The following is a 15761-nucleotide window of genomic DNA, read 5'->3' on the forward strand; positions in this document are numbered from 1 at the left end:
AGATGCAACAAATTTATTAAAAGGTGTTTTTATTTTGCAGCAAGCCAGCGGCAAATGGCAAAGTGGTGGAATGTAATGATAAAATGCATGACTCGGCGTTTTTGTCGGCATTATATTTCTATGAATAATCATGGGTCACAAAGTTTTTGCCAAATTTGATCCACAAATAAGTCTGTGTAGAATAAAAATCTCAGCAATTTTTAATGGTTATGCGTGAACAGGGCAACCACCTGTTATTTTTAGGTATATATTTTAGTTGAAATACTACCCGAAATCGTAGCTTTTTAACATTCGCACAGATTTCTATGTTACATAGGCTTATATGTGGATCAAGTTTGGCAAAAACTTTGTGACCCGGTGTAAAAGTATCAGTCTTTACAACCATATATATTTTGACGGCAACCACAGTTTGGTTTCAGGTCTTTATATGGTGCCTTATCACCTTTTAAATACTTTCGTATCATAAACATATTTTAAACTTTATGACCATAATTTAGAAGTAAAAATGAAGCTCAAGCTTCCCAAAAATTCTAACCTTGCCAGAAGGTAATAATATTACAAAAAAATATTTGCTGGGTATTCAGGTTGTTCCCGGTTTCTAGCCTGGACAAGATGAGTCGTTTTGTTCCTCGGTAAAATGCTTGCTTGCGTATACATAATGATTATAGCTTTTTTCTGCAAACCAACAATACTCTTAATGAGCCGTTTTTTTGTTTATTCCACGACCCACCATATCGAGATAAAAAGTTAGGTTAAAAAAATAACAAAAACAAAACGGTGGAAAAATAGGGGGTAAAATAAAAAAATTCCAACAGCAGACGACTGCAACAAACAGGGAATAAAAACGCGAATCAACATCTGATAGCAAAATCACGGAAATGCTGAGAAAGGGGTGAGAAAAGCAAAGTAGCAGCGAGTAAGTAAAAAGTGGAATGATTGTGCCATTCAACATAGTTACGTCACGCATATTTGACGTAATAAAAACATTCTGTGACGTACGATTACGTCACAATTATAAAATTCTGGAGTTGTATTGCATTGCCTATAGTTATATTACGCAGTAGCAGCAACAAGAGTTCGTATTCTTCTATGTCATCACAGTGGTGGGTGACGTCAGACGCCGCGACGTCACCGATTGTTCTCTTCGCAGTTCCATCTCTCTAGCGGCACCACGTGGACTGATCTCGTGGCACATTTTGATTGTTAAGACATTTCTATATAAGCTCCTAGGTACTGCACATCTGCTCTTGGTGGGGGTCGTTTTTCTGTCCGCTTTTTGGGGGTGTCATAAAGCCCCCAATTTCTGTGGGTGATTGACACGTGATCAATTGGGTTTGGACTTGGCCGCGATTTTCGAAAGCTGCATCCTGTAAAAAGTAACAATGATTTCATTAAAAACGGGTAAATACCCCATTACACTTAATTGAAGTTGCAACAATGGCTCAGAAACCCTTAATCACACAACTTTTACCACCTAACCAACAAATTGCTTTTGCTTACCAGTGTGTCGATGTTATTAGCGTGCATCTGTATGTTGTGTGCGTCACTGTCCGGTACACGTTTAAATTGTTTCAAAGCTTGAAGGCCGGTATCACGAACCGTAATGGCGAAGGGCGCTAGCCAGTGGACACACTACAAAAAGATAAATAATGTTTTTATACTCAGAAACATTGCAGCTTAATCAAACAAATATGACTGTATTATTCGGCAGTGTTTCACAAAACATTTTGCAACTTACAGCTGCGATGTCCTGGAACTGATAGCCGGACACTTGGGTTGCGAGTTCTTTGGATGAGAAATGATAAAGTGCAGAAGCTGCGATCACACCGGGCGCAAAGTCGAGGCTCTCAATGTCAAGCATACAAAGATCCAACAGCTGAAAAATAAAATAGAATCATTGAGAAACATTTCCACAAATACCTTAGTTGAATTGTTGGCACACTAAAGTTTATAAATTTTATTTTACGAAACCTCGATTGTGGTAAACCGAAGAAAAATAACGTTGTATAGAAATTATTTTTGTGAAACATTTTTATGGTAAGCACAAACGTATGACCCACCTGTGCAATGTGGACGAAAGTTTCCTGTGGATATTGCGGCAGGAAAAACGCCGCGGATGGATTCGGGTTGGGTGAGAAAGCCGCATGAGCGGTCTGCAAGTACACGTTCAACCACGCGATAGCGGTAATTGGCGAAAGTGACCACTTGAGGGTGCTCAACATCAGCAACTCTTGAGAGAGAATTTCTTCCTCGGTGCAAGCTCCGTCAGTGACGTAAGCAAAGTCGCTCAGCTTCGGGGGGTAGATTTCCTGCGGGGAAAATTTACATTAAGTTGTTGTTTTTCGTGTTTTGTTTATTAAAGCAAAAGGCGGCTTCAAAATGGTTAATTGAGGGTTGATACTCTAACACTGTTACTATAAGAATGTATCGATCAAAATTATCACGGTTAAAAAGGCAAAACTAGATGGCAAATTCAGAACAAGCTGTTGAAATGTTTACCTCCAGCTTGGCGGCTATGAACAGGGCGGTCACGCCAACGAGTTGAAGTCGGGTTTTGTGGATGTTCTTGGTGTTGGAGAGGTAGCGGTCGATGTAATCCACGGCGAGGTAGAATGTTTCGCGATGAAGGGTGTAAACTTCACACACCTGAGTAAAAATACATTTGTTTGATAAAAGTACACGCTGTGAAGGCAGATATGGAGTAACTTTACTTTCATTTTTAACACAATAATCTCTGCAAAAAGCTCCATAATAGGCACTGAAAATCAGTTCATTATAAGCGAACGTTTCGGACACCGCTAAGCTAAAAAAATAGTGCTGTGAACCAACTGACAATGTTCGTAACGTTTGCTTAATAATCATTAACATATTTGGGTTCAAAATATTTGGAGTTGATAACTTTGAAAATGAAAGCCAAAGCTAAAATACTGTTAATCATTAGTAAACGTTTCGAACACTAACTGGGTTCATCATCAGTACTACAATGAGCTGTTTCCCTTCTGCCTGCTCAGTCCTTTATTACCCCGACGCTTTTCTTGCATGCGCTCATTGTAGTACATTAGCATTGGATTTTCTATCCAGCTAATCATATTTTTCAGAAGGAGCACAAGTCCAGTTTAATAGCTGGGGTTTGCAATAGACGCCTACCTCCATAATCCAGTCGAGTAAGATGGATCTCATTCTTGGCTGGAGATCCACGTGTCTGTTCATGTAAGAACTGTTTCTTTCGTAAGCTGGTTCCTTGCAAACCATAGACTTCCATAATTCTTCAGAGTCGGCCCAACTGCAAGAAAAAAATCACGTTTACATTTTGTCAATACACATCGTGTGTTGCTGCCATATTGTATTTTATATTAATTGAAATGCCGACGCTTATTGTGGACGGTTGTAGTTATATTAATAAGTGGTTATACTAGTTTGGGTTAACTGTTGGAAGTAACAGCGCACAACTATGTTGTTTCTCAAATCTTTGATGTATTTGAATTGGCATAGGCGGGCAAATTGTCAAAACCTTGTATTGTGGTTTCCAAACCAGGCAAAACCTCAACAAGGCATCGAAACTTTAAAGCAGAGTTTGCGAAGAGAAAGGAGTCGTGGGACGAAACGCAAACAAGATACAAAGGAAATCTTGCGAATCGCAAACAGGGCTCGCGAACGGGATCTCGTTATCAAACGAATGTAAGTTTGGAAAAGGTTGGAGCACTCGAGAGGTTGAAACAAGAGTGCAAACAAGTAGACTGTGGGCAACTCACCTTTCCGTCTGAAGGTATTTATTGACGAAGGTTGTGCGAACGTACAATGCGTGCATCACCATTTTGACTAATTTGACAGTTTTTGCGCTACTTTATATATTAAATGTAAAAAATCTGTAAAAGTTTAGTAGAAGATTGTCAATTTGTCACAAACACAATTCTTTCGAACAACATTTTACAGCTGTCTGCTCCGCTGTGCACGCATATGTCCAACACAAAGACGCATCTTATAGCTTCCAAAGCACATGTGGTCGCGCTTGAATTGCGTTCTATTGACGTCATCTATTCCATTCATAAAACCGCGCCAGGTACAACCTTCTCTATCAAGCCACAGAATGTGGGTGCAAGTTTAATATCGGCTGATATCCGGTAAGCATCGTGTCACGACTAAGTAAGGGTTGTCGACATGACCGTGTCACGTGTTCGACTATCAATGAGTTCACTGTCCGACTATTACGTCATAGACACTGGCAGCAAAACAAAATTCCTCAATCTTGAACTCTGTTTGACCGTAAAATCACCAAGTCTTTTGGCGCACACAAGGTATTTCCTTTGTTATTTAATAAAGATATACCGTTTACCCGTAGGCATCGTCTGTGTCTTTGTATGACCTAAATAACAACCAAACTTTTTCCGTATAAAAGAATTCTATCGCCATGTCGCCCACTTGAACTTTACTATGCAAATCATTCTTTTGTACATCACACGCCAGCGCCTTCAAGCCTGATACACAAAGTACGACTCAATTTCTAATGAACCATATTGTGCCACATGCCACACTTTCTGATCTACCACAAACTCAAGACGTGAATACTGAACCAACAGAATGCGACGCCCGTTTTAAAGCGACGTCGAGGAGACAGAAAAAGGCATACATCCGTTCTCAGTGCGTTCCCAATGCTATCCTTGGCCCAGCGGATGAATGAATACTCCCCAGGGCTCTGGGTAAAACAAATCGTGGCGCATTGAACAATGGGAATGAGGCCCTTTTAAATTTGCTGCTTTCGAGACATTGCGGTGCCTCCGTGTGTTTTTAAAGCGTGGGGTGTCAATGCAATGACTGTCAAATGACAATATTGTGTTTAGGTTGATATTGTAAGTCCACCGGAAGTTTGTGGGATGGGAAACGTCGTTAAACTATTCGCGCACGTGTAAGAGAAAAAGGCCTTTAAATCAGAACTGGACGTTTGTAACTATTATGTGCGAAAAGAAATCAAATATTCGGTCGTTAACATCAGTTTAAAGCTACATATAAATGAATATCATTCGCAAACATTATATCCCAAGTTTTAATGAATTGTTTAGCAGTGAAAAATATTCAGCAATAATATTGTATTTCATTACAACTTTTTCTGATATATCAGTATGCAATTGCAATCTGATACACCTTTATCCAATAAACTCCAACCATTTAAACCGGCCATTTAAACATAATCCAATACATGTTAACGTCCAACTGTTGGAATTCAGTTGAAACAATGAAAATGATTGGAATAGTTGTTAGCGTGGGATTTAAATAGCCCAGGCCTCTTAGCAGCAGCCGGGGTGACGCTGGCAGGTGGCCTCAAGAAATCTGAAACCGGAATAGAACTTTCCAACACAAGAAGGCTTCCGACAAGCCGCTTTGTGACGAAACAATGAGGTAATGTGAGATCACAAACAGACGGGTTGGCTGCCCAGGTGGCAGGTTATGGGAAAATCTGAGCGATGTTGGATTGACAAGCTAGTTACACGATTAGCGCTCACTTAACAAGGAGATCAGTAGCCGCTGTAATAGTTTCGACAAATATAAACCTGTCACCTTGGTGTTTTAACGATTGCAATAAACATAAAAATCATAAGTCGACAATTTCAACGACTTTAACGTTTCAGGCATTAAAAACTTTGGCGATCAATTGCATGATTTCATTAAGTAAGACCAAAATACACGATTACCATCAGATAGTAACTAGGTTGAAGGGTCGCAATTTTACGATTTGCATTTTAGTCAATTCGGTAGCAACCGAAATAATCGTTGATTCATTTCACAAGGACAATCTCAAAACCTGCAGACAGCAACAACGACAACGTGGGTACGCACCGAGCTGCGTAATAACTTTGTTTGCATTGGGCGGTCATTTAACTCGCTCGAAGTCACGTGACGATCGGCGTGTCCGGACCTAGGCGGCGAAGGCAGCGGGGGCAAGCCCGAACCCGCGTCGACAAAGCGAACTCCGAATGTCGGCCTTTGTTCGCTTACAATGGTCCGACGATCCGGCGGTTTTTGTAGGCCCAAAACCGTTCTGCGGCCCACGACGCCTTCCCACGTTCTAGAAAGCTAGCTTGCAATTCGATTTTCTCGCTCGTTAGCGCGCGCTTCCGCGGCGGCGAAGGTCGCACAATCAAAGAGATCTACAAATATCATTTTCCGCTTATTGATCTTGATTCATGAGAAAGTTTCGCGGAATTTTGTTGAACGATGACAGCGCGACGGCGAACGTCGTCAATGGCGTTGATTGTAAAATCGATTAATGGACGGCTTTCACTTGAGACAGTTAGCATTAAAAATACAACGTAGTCTCTCTTGGGTACAAGTCCATGTGAACGGCTGTGTTTAATTACAAAATATCACCTAATAACCACGAGAAAGCATATGTTCATTTTTATGCACATTATTCTATAAACCCATTGCAAACACCCAACACATTTGAAAAAACCCACGTGGGTCGTTTTAAAGCACACACAAACCTAATAAACAAACGATGACGTATTCGTGGTAGCAAACGTTAGTAAACATTGTCACGTGACAAGTTTCGACCAATCGCTAGCGAGAAAACTTGTCAGGACGTGGACTCGCCTGAACAAGCTGAAACTCGTCGAACGAACGATTATGACATAACAAAGCAAACTGTGGTCTACAAGCAGAGAGGAGCGGTTGGATTTCATTGTGACATCATTGTTGAGTATTTTAACGGATGGCGAAGTTTATTGGGCTGGTAAATGATATTAACCGTTGCATTGGCACTTTAAGCAACTCGAAATTTAACATTGTAGCTTGTGTCCATCTGGATGCTACTGTATTAAATGTTTGTCAAAATTTAAAAAAAAAATTGTGTACGGTATGTATTTGTTGCAGCTGCAACTTTCATTTTTTTTAACTTTGAAACTTTTTTATGTGGACAGGTAAAATACAAGCCAAAAGTAGCAGAAACCTTGAAAGACAAATACAGCTCGTGTACAATAAGCGTTGGTGTTTCCTATTTGAACTGGGAGGGTGGATCAACGGCCATCACGCCCCCTACTAACATTCCCAACGTTACAAGTAATCTCATATTTGCTCAGAGGGCAAGATTGGGCAATTGCGCCGTCTGCAAACAAATTATTCGGCACTTGGATAAATCCAGGTGGGAAGTGACTATAACGGACACGAAGGTCAACGGATCGAATCCCGGCAAAGTAAAAAATTAAACCAATCGACAAAAAAAGTATATTAGAGAAAGTCTAGCTGTCAAATCGATACCGTAGATTCATTGATTGAAAAGCATTTATCTGACTTTTTGGAACAATGCGGATTCTTTATTGCACCCACTAATTAACGCTTAACTTCACTTAATTCGATGCAGAGATCAAGAATTTTATAATCCTTCATAATCTGGAACGACCAATTCAACAAACGCAATCGCGCGACGACGTCACGTCTTTAACGCGTCACCACAACGTCATTTCTTGATGAGAGCAGTAAATTAAAACCAAATGGGTCGGAAAATAATAAATAAACGTGCGGTTTGGTCGCGTTGCTTTCAATGCTATTTATCCTTATCGTTATTGTGACGTCACAATGCAACGCGCGAAGCAAATAGGTCACGGTTTCTGCGGGAGATTAAATACCATTTTTTGACCTGTAAATGGGATAAATTCGGGGTCATTTTTTACTGCGGATCCAACATTAATTTTATGAGGAAATTCGTGTCTGGTATTTAGCACAACGACAAATTCATGACAAAAAGTACTTCAATATCTCACATCTGTCGTATTCTTTGATTTTGTACACAACGCGCAACCCTCTGGACACGTAATTTAAGCTAAATTTCCTAAACCTGGTGATTTTCTGCACTAACTCATTTGCCCAACTATTAAGAGTATAGATATTGAATACACTTAGCTTAGATACTAAAGGCTACTTGCACATCACTGTAACATAGATGGATATGACCAGTCCAATAAAAGAACCCGAATATTTCCACATATTTGCATATACTAAAGATATTTGGAAGTAATTTCCATACAGGGACCGCTATCAGTGGTTTTAAATTTTTTTCTAGCAACATATGGTATCAACTTCCTTGGGTGACATAATCTATCAAACCTCAACTAATGCCACATGTTTCCACTCAAACATCAAACATACGGTATTATAGCAATTTGCCGACAGAAACAACAGTTTGACACAAAATTGAAACCAGTCATTTATGACGTTACACATGTAATAGAATATGTTTGTGACGTCACTAACTTTCATTCAATGACGTGAACAGGAAGATTGATTGTCGTTCAGACTACTTTACTATATATGCACTTTATCCCTTCGCTCAGTTCATTTTGGCAATTGAACCCTATTGTGACGTCATAATTACGTTGCGTCATTGCTCACCTCAGCGTGGGAAGTGGGGAGGGTCGGTAAACTTCGCAGGGCTTGAAGATGTTGCGGAACTGATAATGACTCGCCTCCTCCGAGTTGATTTCCCGGAGTGCGCCGGGCCGCTTGCTTCTTACGCAATGCGGTGAAGCAAGGGGGTTCCCCAATACGATGACGTCATCGTTTTCGGCGTCGGAGCCGTCCTTGATGGGTGTTGGGAACATTTGGCCGTCGATGGGTCTCCAGTTGGTCTGAGGTTGATTGGAAAGGTCAGTATGTTTTTGTTAACATTTGCACATTTATTAGTTGATGGGTATTTTTCTCGTTCTGTTTGATTGCAATACAAGTTCGTCTAAAACACGACATGAACAGAAATTGTTCTCTGCAGATATTTTTCCAGATTCGTGAAAAACTCTTTCTTTCCATAAACTTTCTACTTGGGAAAGTTAGTTCACCTATAAAAAAGTTTCATGCGCAACCCTGTACAATAGCTACTGGTCTACTGTACAACTTGAATACATATGACTACACATATATTGGTACTCAAACGAAGTCTTTCAAATCCACTCCCAATATTATGTATAACAAAAGATCTTACAACAACAAGCTTGCTTAGCGTGCCACACAGTTATATGACTTCGTTAACCACCAAATAAACCGAAACTTATATTATAACTCTGTTCTAGGTATACATAACGCTTCTAATTACAAGTTATAGTTCTATTATGATAAGAAACTGCTTCTTTTTCAGTATTGCTTTAGTTTTATAGAAATAACCTACAGTGCTTCTGAACTTGACCTCAACTGAAAATTATGCGCAAGTCTGCAACTTAATTTATGAACATAGGCCAAAAAAACAATAATTTAATAAACTATCTGCCTGTACAAGGACATGCTGCTTTAACATCAGCTAAGAAATTTAAACTGGCCCGCCGTTTGGGAGCTGTGGTAAACACACTAGCGGCAAAGTCTGGTCTCTGCTCGCGGGAGAAATTGAAGCAACCGTCTTCACGACCTGTCTGGACAAGATAAGGCGACGGGGCCCAGGAGCTCACGTATAATTCTACTGTTTCAAATCGCCCGTTTGTGTTTAAGACTGATGTAATTTACACATTGACGAAAGGTTGCCCCTGAATTAATTGCATTGGGCACAGGGTTTGTTATTGGGAATTAGTTACATCGTTAAACGCGTTTCATAGATCAGTTTGCGATTGGTTTCTTTTGACACGTGACTAACTGGCATAAAAGGAAGCAAATTCTGTCAGAGCTCAAATAAGTTTAGAAATATAACTCACACTTTTGTAAATCTTCGAGACAAACAATATAGCCTCATGTAACTGCTACGAAATTCATTTTACAGACGTTTCGGTTGAAACTGCAAACATTCTCTCATTGAGTGTTTTTCTGAACTTGCCCTTGGGTTTTGAAGAACACTGAATGTATCTTCAATATAATTCTCAAAAATATGCCCCATTAACCCCATATATTATCGGCGTATTTGTTTATATTGTCGTTCGTTGATTGGCAGTTTTTGTGTAAAAACGGTAGCACGGTTTTCACCTTTTCTAGGAAATGTTGTCTTCTGTTTTCAATCTGTGTTTCCATGGTACACTGGCGTTTCGGCGCAAGACACTCCTGCAAATAATGTTGCCCTTCGTTACACAGAAACAAACCAAGCTGTTGGCGAGCAAATTGAACTTGAACATGATACTTGATTGTTGCAACCCAGTATTCAGGTTGTATGACACTGGTTTTTGTTTATACAGGAATAACATGTCAATGTTAAAAGGTGAAAAGCCAGGTACAAATCTACACCAGGTGCCATCAAGTGATAAACACTTTCACACTCCTACACACACCTCTGATTTAGCGGAGTTTTCCTTCTTTTCTGATTCCGGTTCCCGGGTTCGTTTACGTGACGCTTGATTGGAATTATTTGAGGTAGCGAGAGGTTTTTTGCTGTTACTTGTTTTGCTTTCTTCGACTTTCTTTGATGATTCAGTTTTACTGTAAAGAAAAAAAAAAACAGTTTTCAAACTAATGTTTTGTAGAAGTATTATTATTTGAAGATAATCTGTTGAAACTAAAGGACAAGTAAAGTTCTTAAAATGTGGAATAAGGTACATTTCCTTTTTTATCGCTAATTAATTGAAAAAAAAAATAGTTTCCTTCGGATGAAATTGATCCACAATCCAATCACATGCTAAACAACGCCAAATAGGATTTCTAAAAGCGGAAGAATCTCTAACTAACATGTTTACGCGGTATACAAGTCTGCATTGCTGCGTAAAATACTGTGGGATATCTGGTTTGTAATATTGACTTACCTCATAATCATGACTTTGCAGGCAATATAATTATTCACACAGTCTTTTACAAAATAAACAATCCGATCATTGACATAACTAACAAATACACCTGCGTGACAAATATAACAAGAAATCAGAATTCGAATTATGTACTACAAATGGCACAAAATTACATAAGTCTATCGACTTGCAGTGTAGAATGAAGCACAAATGTTCAAGACGAACTGACTTGTAACAACAAGACACGCTTCTGCATCAAACCAACTAAAGCATTCGCAACGCTTTGCATTCTTCATCACTGCACGCAAGTGCAATTGTTTCGACCGCTAAACAACAACACAATGAAATCGACGTCTTTGTCAAACACAAAACCACTGCGACACTACTGGCCTATTCTCGAATGGGCGATTACTAGGAAACTCAGAAAAAATCACCAGCGACGTCCTTGTCGGGACCATGGCGCCTGGACAATAGAATTAGGCCGCGTCTCAAAATCCATCGTTTAATCCACCGCCAAAGGCGTCTATACCTCTGCTTGCTGCATTAAACGGTTCGATATCGTGATTTGTGTAGTAGACAGATAGATGTCGGCGCAGTGGGAAGGCTTTTGGGGTTTAAGATCGGTTTCCCACGTCCAAGGGTCTCGTTGAAGTGTATTGGGCGACAAAACTACGTGTATATTGCGGACATATGTAGTTGGTCGGGAATCATACCCTATCACAATGCCACAAATCAATTAACAATTTTACATGGAAATTTATATTATCACGTCTAGCTGCTGTTCTATATACATGCTGCGGTGTCCCGGTGCAAAATAGATTTATTTTTCCCGTTGGTTTAGACAAGCAAAAATCACACACTACACGCATTACCACCGAGAGCTTTCTGATTTTTTCCGTTAAGCTTTTTTTTAGTTGTTAAACCAACTTAACACCATGTCCGAAATCACGTGCGCAATATTAACGCTTTAAAAGCAAATCACCGAAGTTATAACATATGTGTTACCATAACCAGTATCTTCACCTGTTATAAACACAAAATTTACTATTGATAATATCACATATACTGATAAAGACCACAAATTAAAACCAATCGGTATCGAACGGAAGTGAAGCGTTTCGGCCGATGGTGGCAACCGAGTTGGTGCTCAACAGCGCCACCTTGCGAAACGCAACTTTTTTGCACCGCTTAAGACTCCAAGCACGTTTCTATTGCTTGGACAAGCGGTTTAACGCCAATTATTTCAGATTAGATTAATCGTTGTTGTTACTTCCGAGTTTAGATGTCTTCTATACAAAAGAAGATAACAAATTATTGTAATCTTTTTTTGGTCGTGTCTGATTTGTCGTAATGCTCGTTAGGAATGTCTTTCCAGATAACAAATTCAACAATTACTCAGCTAAGCTACAATGCCTGGGCTGCAAACCTAATGATCTTGATACCATAGCTGTAATCGCCAGGTAAGGACCTGCGCAGTGGGGCGATCCTGCCAATCACGCGAGTGCTCGTTTTTAACAAATACATCGTAATTTACGATTCGTAAACGTGCATCTCATCCTAAATACAGTACCACACAAAGACAATCAAATTACCCACATCCTTCACTACTACAAAACGAAACCTCGCCTGTATAGAGTGGAAACTTTAGCCGGATTTGCCCCACACACGAACTCTTTAAAGTAGGCCAGTTGAGGATGCCAAGCTAAACAAACAAACGTTCTTACTGGCCGTAAAGTTACGCAGTTATAAAACCTTACAGAATGTGGCGGTTTGTTTCAGCTAAAAACACTGCAAACTTTATTCTGCAACTGCGAACTTGAAATGAAAAGCTACAACTTAAAATCTTTTTTCCGAAGCCGCTTGGTCCGAATTCAGGCTGAAGTAAGCAAACAGAATAGCCATAGAGCGAAAGAAGACGTCAACCCAAATCAAAATTCATCGGCAACCTACTGAAAAACCCACATAATCATTTGCTCGTTACGAGACAATGGAACAATAGTAGGCGGGTGACGACGCTTAAAACCACGACTCCATCACGTTCGGAGCGAAGAAAAAAAGAACACACTCCGCGAAATGCACCTGCCGGAGTGCGCGAGGTGCAAGGGCTTGATATCGCGGTCATTATGAACCGCCACGTACGTTGTTGGCCGGTGTGGGCCGCTGCTGGACGCCGCCTGCCATCACTGGAGCAAAAGCGACGGAGTGAAGGAACGTCTGGCGGAAGTGCGGGATGTTTTTATCTTGCCAGATTACAAACTCGCGTTGTTTTGAAAACGGTTTTTCGCCTGCACACTGCGCATTGATAAGGAAACGACGTTCTGTTTGTTTTGTAACTGGGTTTCTGCTTGCCGGAAAGAAGACGCGAAAACAAAATAAAAAGAAATTTAGAGCGTCGCCAAAGTGTAGTAGGAAATATTAAGACAAGGACACGTTTCACATTTTTGAACACTATATCTGTTTTTTTTGTGCTTGTTTGATTATCCGCGGATAATGTTTATGTACAGAACAATGCCGAATTGGTTTAATTAACAATTCGCCCTTACATCACAAACACTCAAATACGATTACCTTTAAAGAGTAAACCAGTTTCTGAAACAACACAAACTTAAAAAGGTACTTTTCTTTACCTAATAGCTTGTACGATGCTGCCGAACCTAAGTCGAATTTTGCTCAAATATAATTTGGCTAATATAAGCGGTAAATTTTAAGTGTACATGAAGCTAACGTATAATTACAAAAGAACGCTAAACAGGCAGCTTCATTTTTGCCGTACCACAGCCAAATGGGGGCCTAGTTAGGTTTTAACGATACAAGTGCGTCGATCGGAGTTAACAAGTACCACTATGCGGTGGTGGGGGACCGCAGGAATGCGTGGCGCACAAAACTACAACCTTTGACCCAGGGCAACACGCGCCTCGCGCGGGAACCATGTGAAACTCACCAGAGGCGTGGGTTCAAGTCCGCTTTCAACCACACGCATTTTGGTAAATTCTGTGCCATAAATACAACTATTGCCCTGTAAGTGCTTCAGCTTGTGTCTTGTTACAAGAAAAAGTAAACATACTACAGTTGTGATGCTTTGTTACAATAGATTTTCAGATATTATCAACTTTAAAAGCAATTTTTAATTTATTATGAGCAGTGGCTTGGCTAGGAATAAAACTTACCGATTTTTGACCATTGTATGATTTGATCTTCAATTTCACCAGCACACTGTAATACAAATACCCATACAATAAAATCTGGCTCGACCTCTTGCATACTTGTTAATCAAAGTGTTCATAAAGTTGACTTTTTTTGTCCTGTTTTATTAAAGAGCCTATATTGATCACCTTAGAAAATTTGTTTTTCTCTGGTTTTAGTAATATTGATCATTAAAAAGACAAAATTACCAATATTTCTCTTTAGAACAACATTTTGCTTTTATCCTAATTGAAACATAACTTTGCCAAGTGGGTTTTGAATAAAACAAATTACATCAATTATTACATGTCCTATCATTATTCTCTTAACCAGGATTAAATGTGAATGTTACTGATGTTTCAAGGGCAAAAATTACCATTTGTTGGAAGCCTCTAAATTATGAAATTCTTAGATAGCGGAGAGATTAAGAAAGCAGCGTTCTTTTTTATGCCCTGCCCTCTCATGCCATTATTATATGAAAGTACATTGCAATAAGCCACAGTATTTTATATAAGAAAGTGATGAACAATAGGTAAAACACATATATTAAATGCAAGAATGACCACAATTTTTACATGGAATTACAAAACACATGTCAAAAATAGTGATGCAATAAATACAAAAAATAAAAAAAGGAATGTTAATCTGCAAAACATCTAAACCTGTAGAAAGTAATAGATATACACACGTCTTGCACTTACCTAAGTCACAATAAAAAATCACAATTAGTAATTGGTAAAAAAAGCTACAAAATAGCCATACCTGAAAACGTCCACATTAGGGGCAGTTGCAATATAATGAAGGTATTTTGGCAAGATTTGGCAATTTCTGGCTCATCTGCTGCTTCCAGATTCTAGCACGAGGGACATGAGGCAGTTTCAAACGCTTTTGCGTCACTGCACACCAACGAGAAAGTCGAAAGAAGACAGAAATCCTCTGGACAGAAACTTATCTCATCCACACACACAGAGGCAATCCCGCGCGAACGATGGCGCCGGCGCCAATCCGTTCTACCAGCTGATCACCTACGTCACGGCGTGACGTAGCATTGAAATAAGCGAATCATCGCTTTTTCGCGCTCGATGTTCAACCGCCGCTACAATTTGCGCGCATATATTTCTTGTTGGTGTTCCAAAGTTACTGCATTTGAAGCTTTAACAATGCAGTTGCGTGATATATGTTTTGACATTTAGAAAAGATGAAAAACGGCGGTAATTTCTTTAGAAAAAGTAGCTCTAGCGGCAACATCTGCTCCAGGCGTGGCTTTGTATGCTCGACAAAGGAAACGTCTGGCCGCCCAAAATTTAAGCGCGCACACTCGAATCAAATATTTCGCAATGTTGCACAAACCATTTTTGAACAGAAATATCCAATTTATCAACCGCTAATTTGCAATTTTGACGCATAACGGAATGCATAGCCTGCATGATTAAAAAAATGCATATTTTTTTTCAAACAAACAGGCCAAGTTTAATGGGCAAACGCATTTTACATTAGCACTTCTTTTACAAAACTTTTTTACCAGGATATTAAAGCTTAGCCTACATGGCTAGACATACTTTAATGTGCAAGCGAAGTTAGGTGATACGCTTTCATTTATACCGAAATTAGACTTCGTTGGTTTTTCTCTTGTCTCCTGTCAAACATATGACCAGCTGTTTTTAGCGATTATTGTGATAATAAAACGTAGAGCAATACCATTTTGTGTGTTATAATACAATGTATAGAGTGTGGTTTATTTATGTAGTTGCATTGGACAGAAATTACATTGAGCATTTAATTCGTAACATCGAAATATTTCGGTAACCTTGTTGCTACATGTTGTCTCAATGGAATTGCTTTGGCTTAGAAAAAAAACATATTTCAAGCAATTTTCCGAGTCCATGTTGCATTTTTTTGATT

The 15761-nt window shown here is 39.5% G+C and overlaps 1 protein-coding gene across 1 annotated transcript; it reads right to left on the reverse strand.

Annotated features, from left to right (window-relative positions):
- Positions 1 to 731: 731 nt before the first annotated feature.
- LOC145913157 (G1/S-specific cyclin-E1-like) lies at positions 732 to 14806 on the reverse strand. The gene is made up of 11 exons (XM_083000714.1): positions 14622 to 14806; positions 13844 to 13889; positions 10227 to 10374; positions 9928 to 10002; positions 8383 to 8618; positions 3148 to 3283; positions 2500 to 2646; positions 2061 to 2309; positions 1739 to 1876; positions 1501 to 1632; positions 732 to 1367 (listed from the first exon to the last, which is right to left on the reverse strand). Exons 2-11 carry the CDS (start codon positions 13855 to 13857, stop codon positions 1227 to 1229), a joined length of 1416 nt encoding a protein of 471 aa, XP_082856840.1. The 5' UTR covers positions 13858 to 13889; positions 14622 to 14806; the 3' UTR covers positions 732 to 1226.
- Positions 14807 to 15761: the final 955 nt, after the last annotated feature.

Source organism: Ascidia mentula, chromosome 9, assembly GCF_947561715.1.
Source record: "Ascidia mentula chromosome 9, kaAscMent1.1, whole genome shotgun sequence".
NCBI classification, from domain to species: domain Eukaryota; kingdom Metazoa; phylum Chordata; class Ascidiacea; order Phlebobranchia; family Ascidiidae; genus Ascidia; species Ascidia mentula.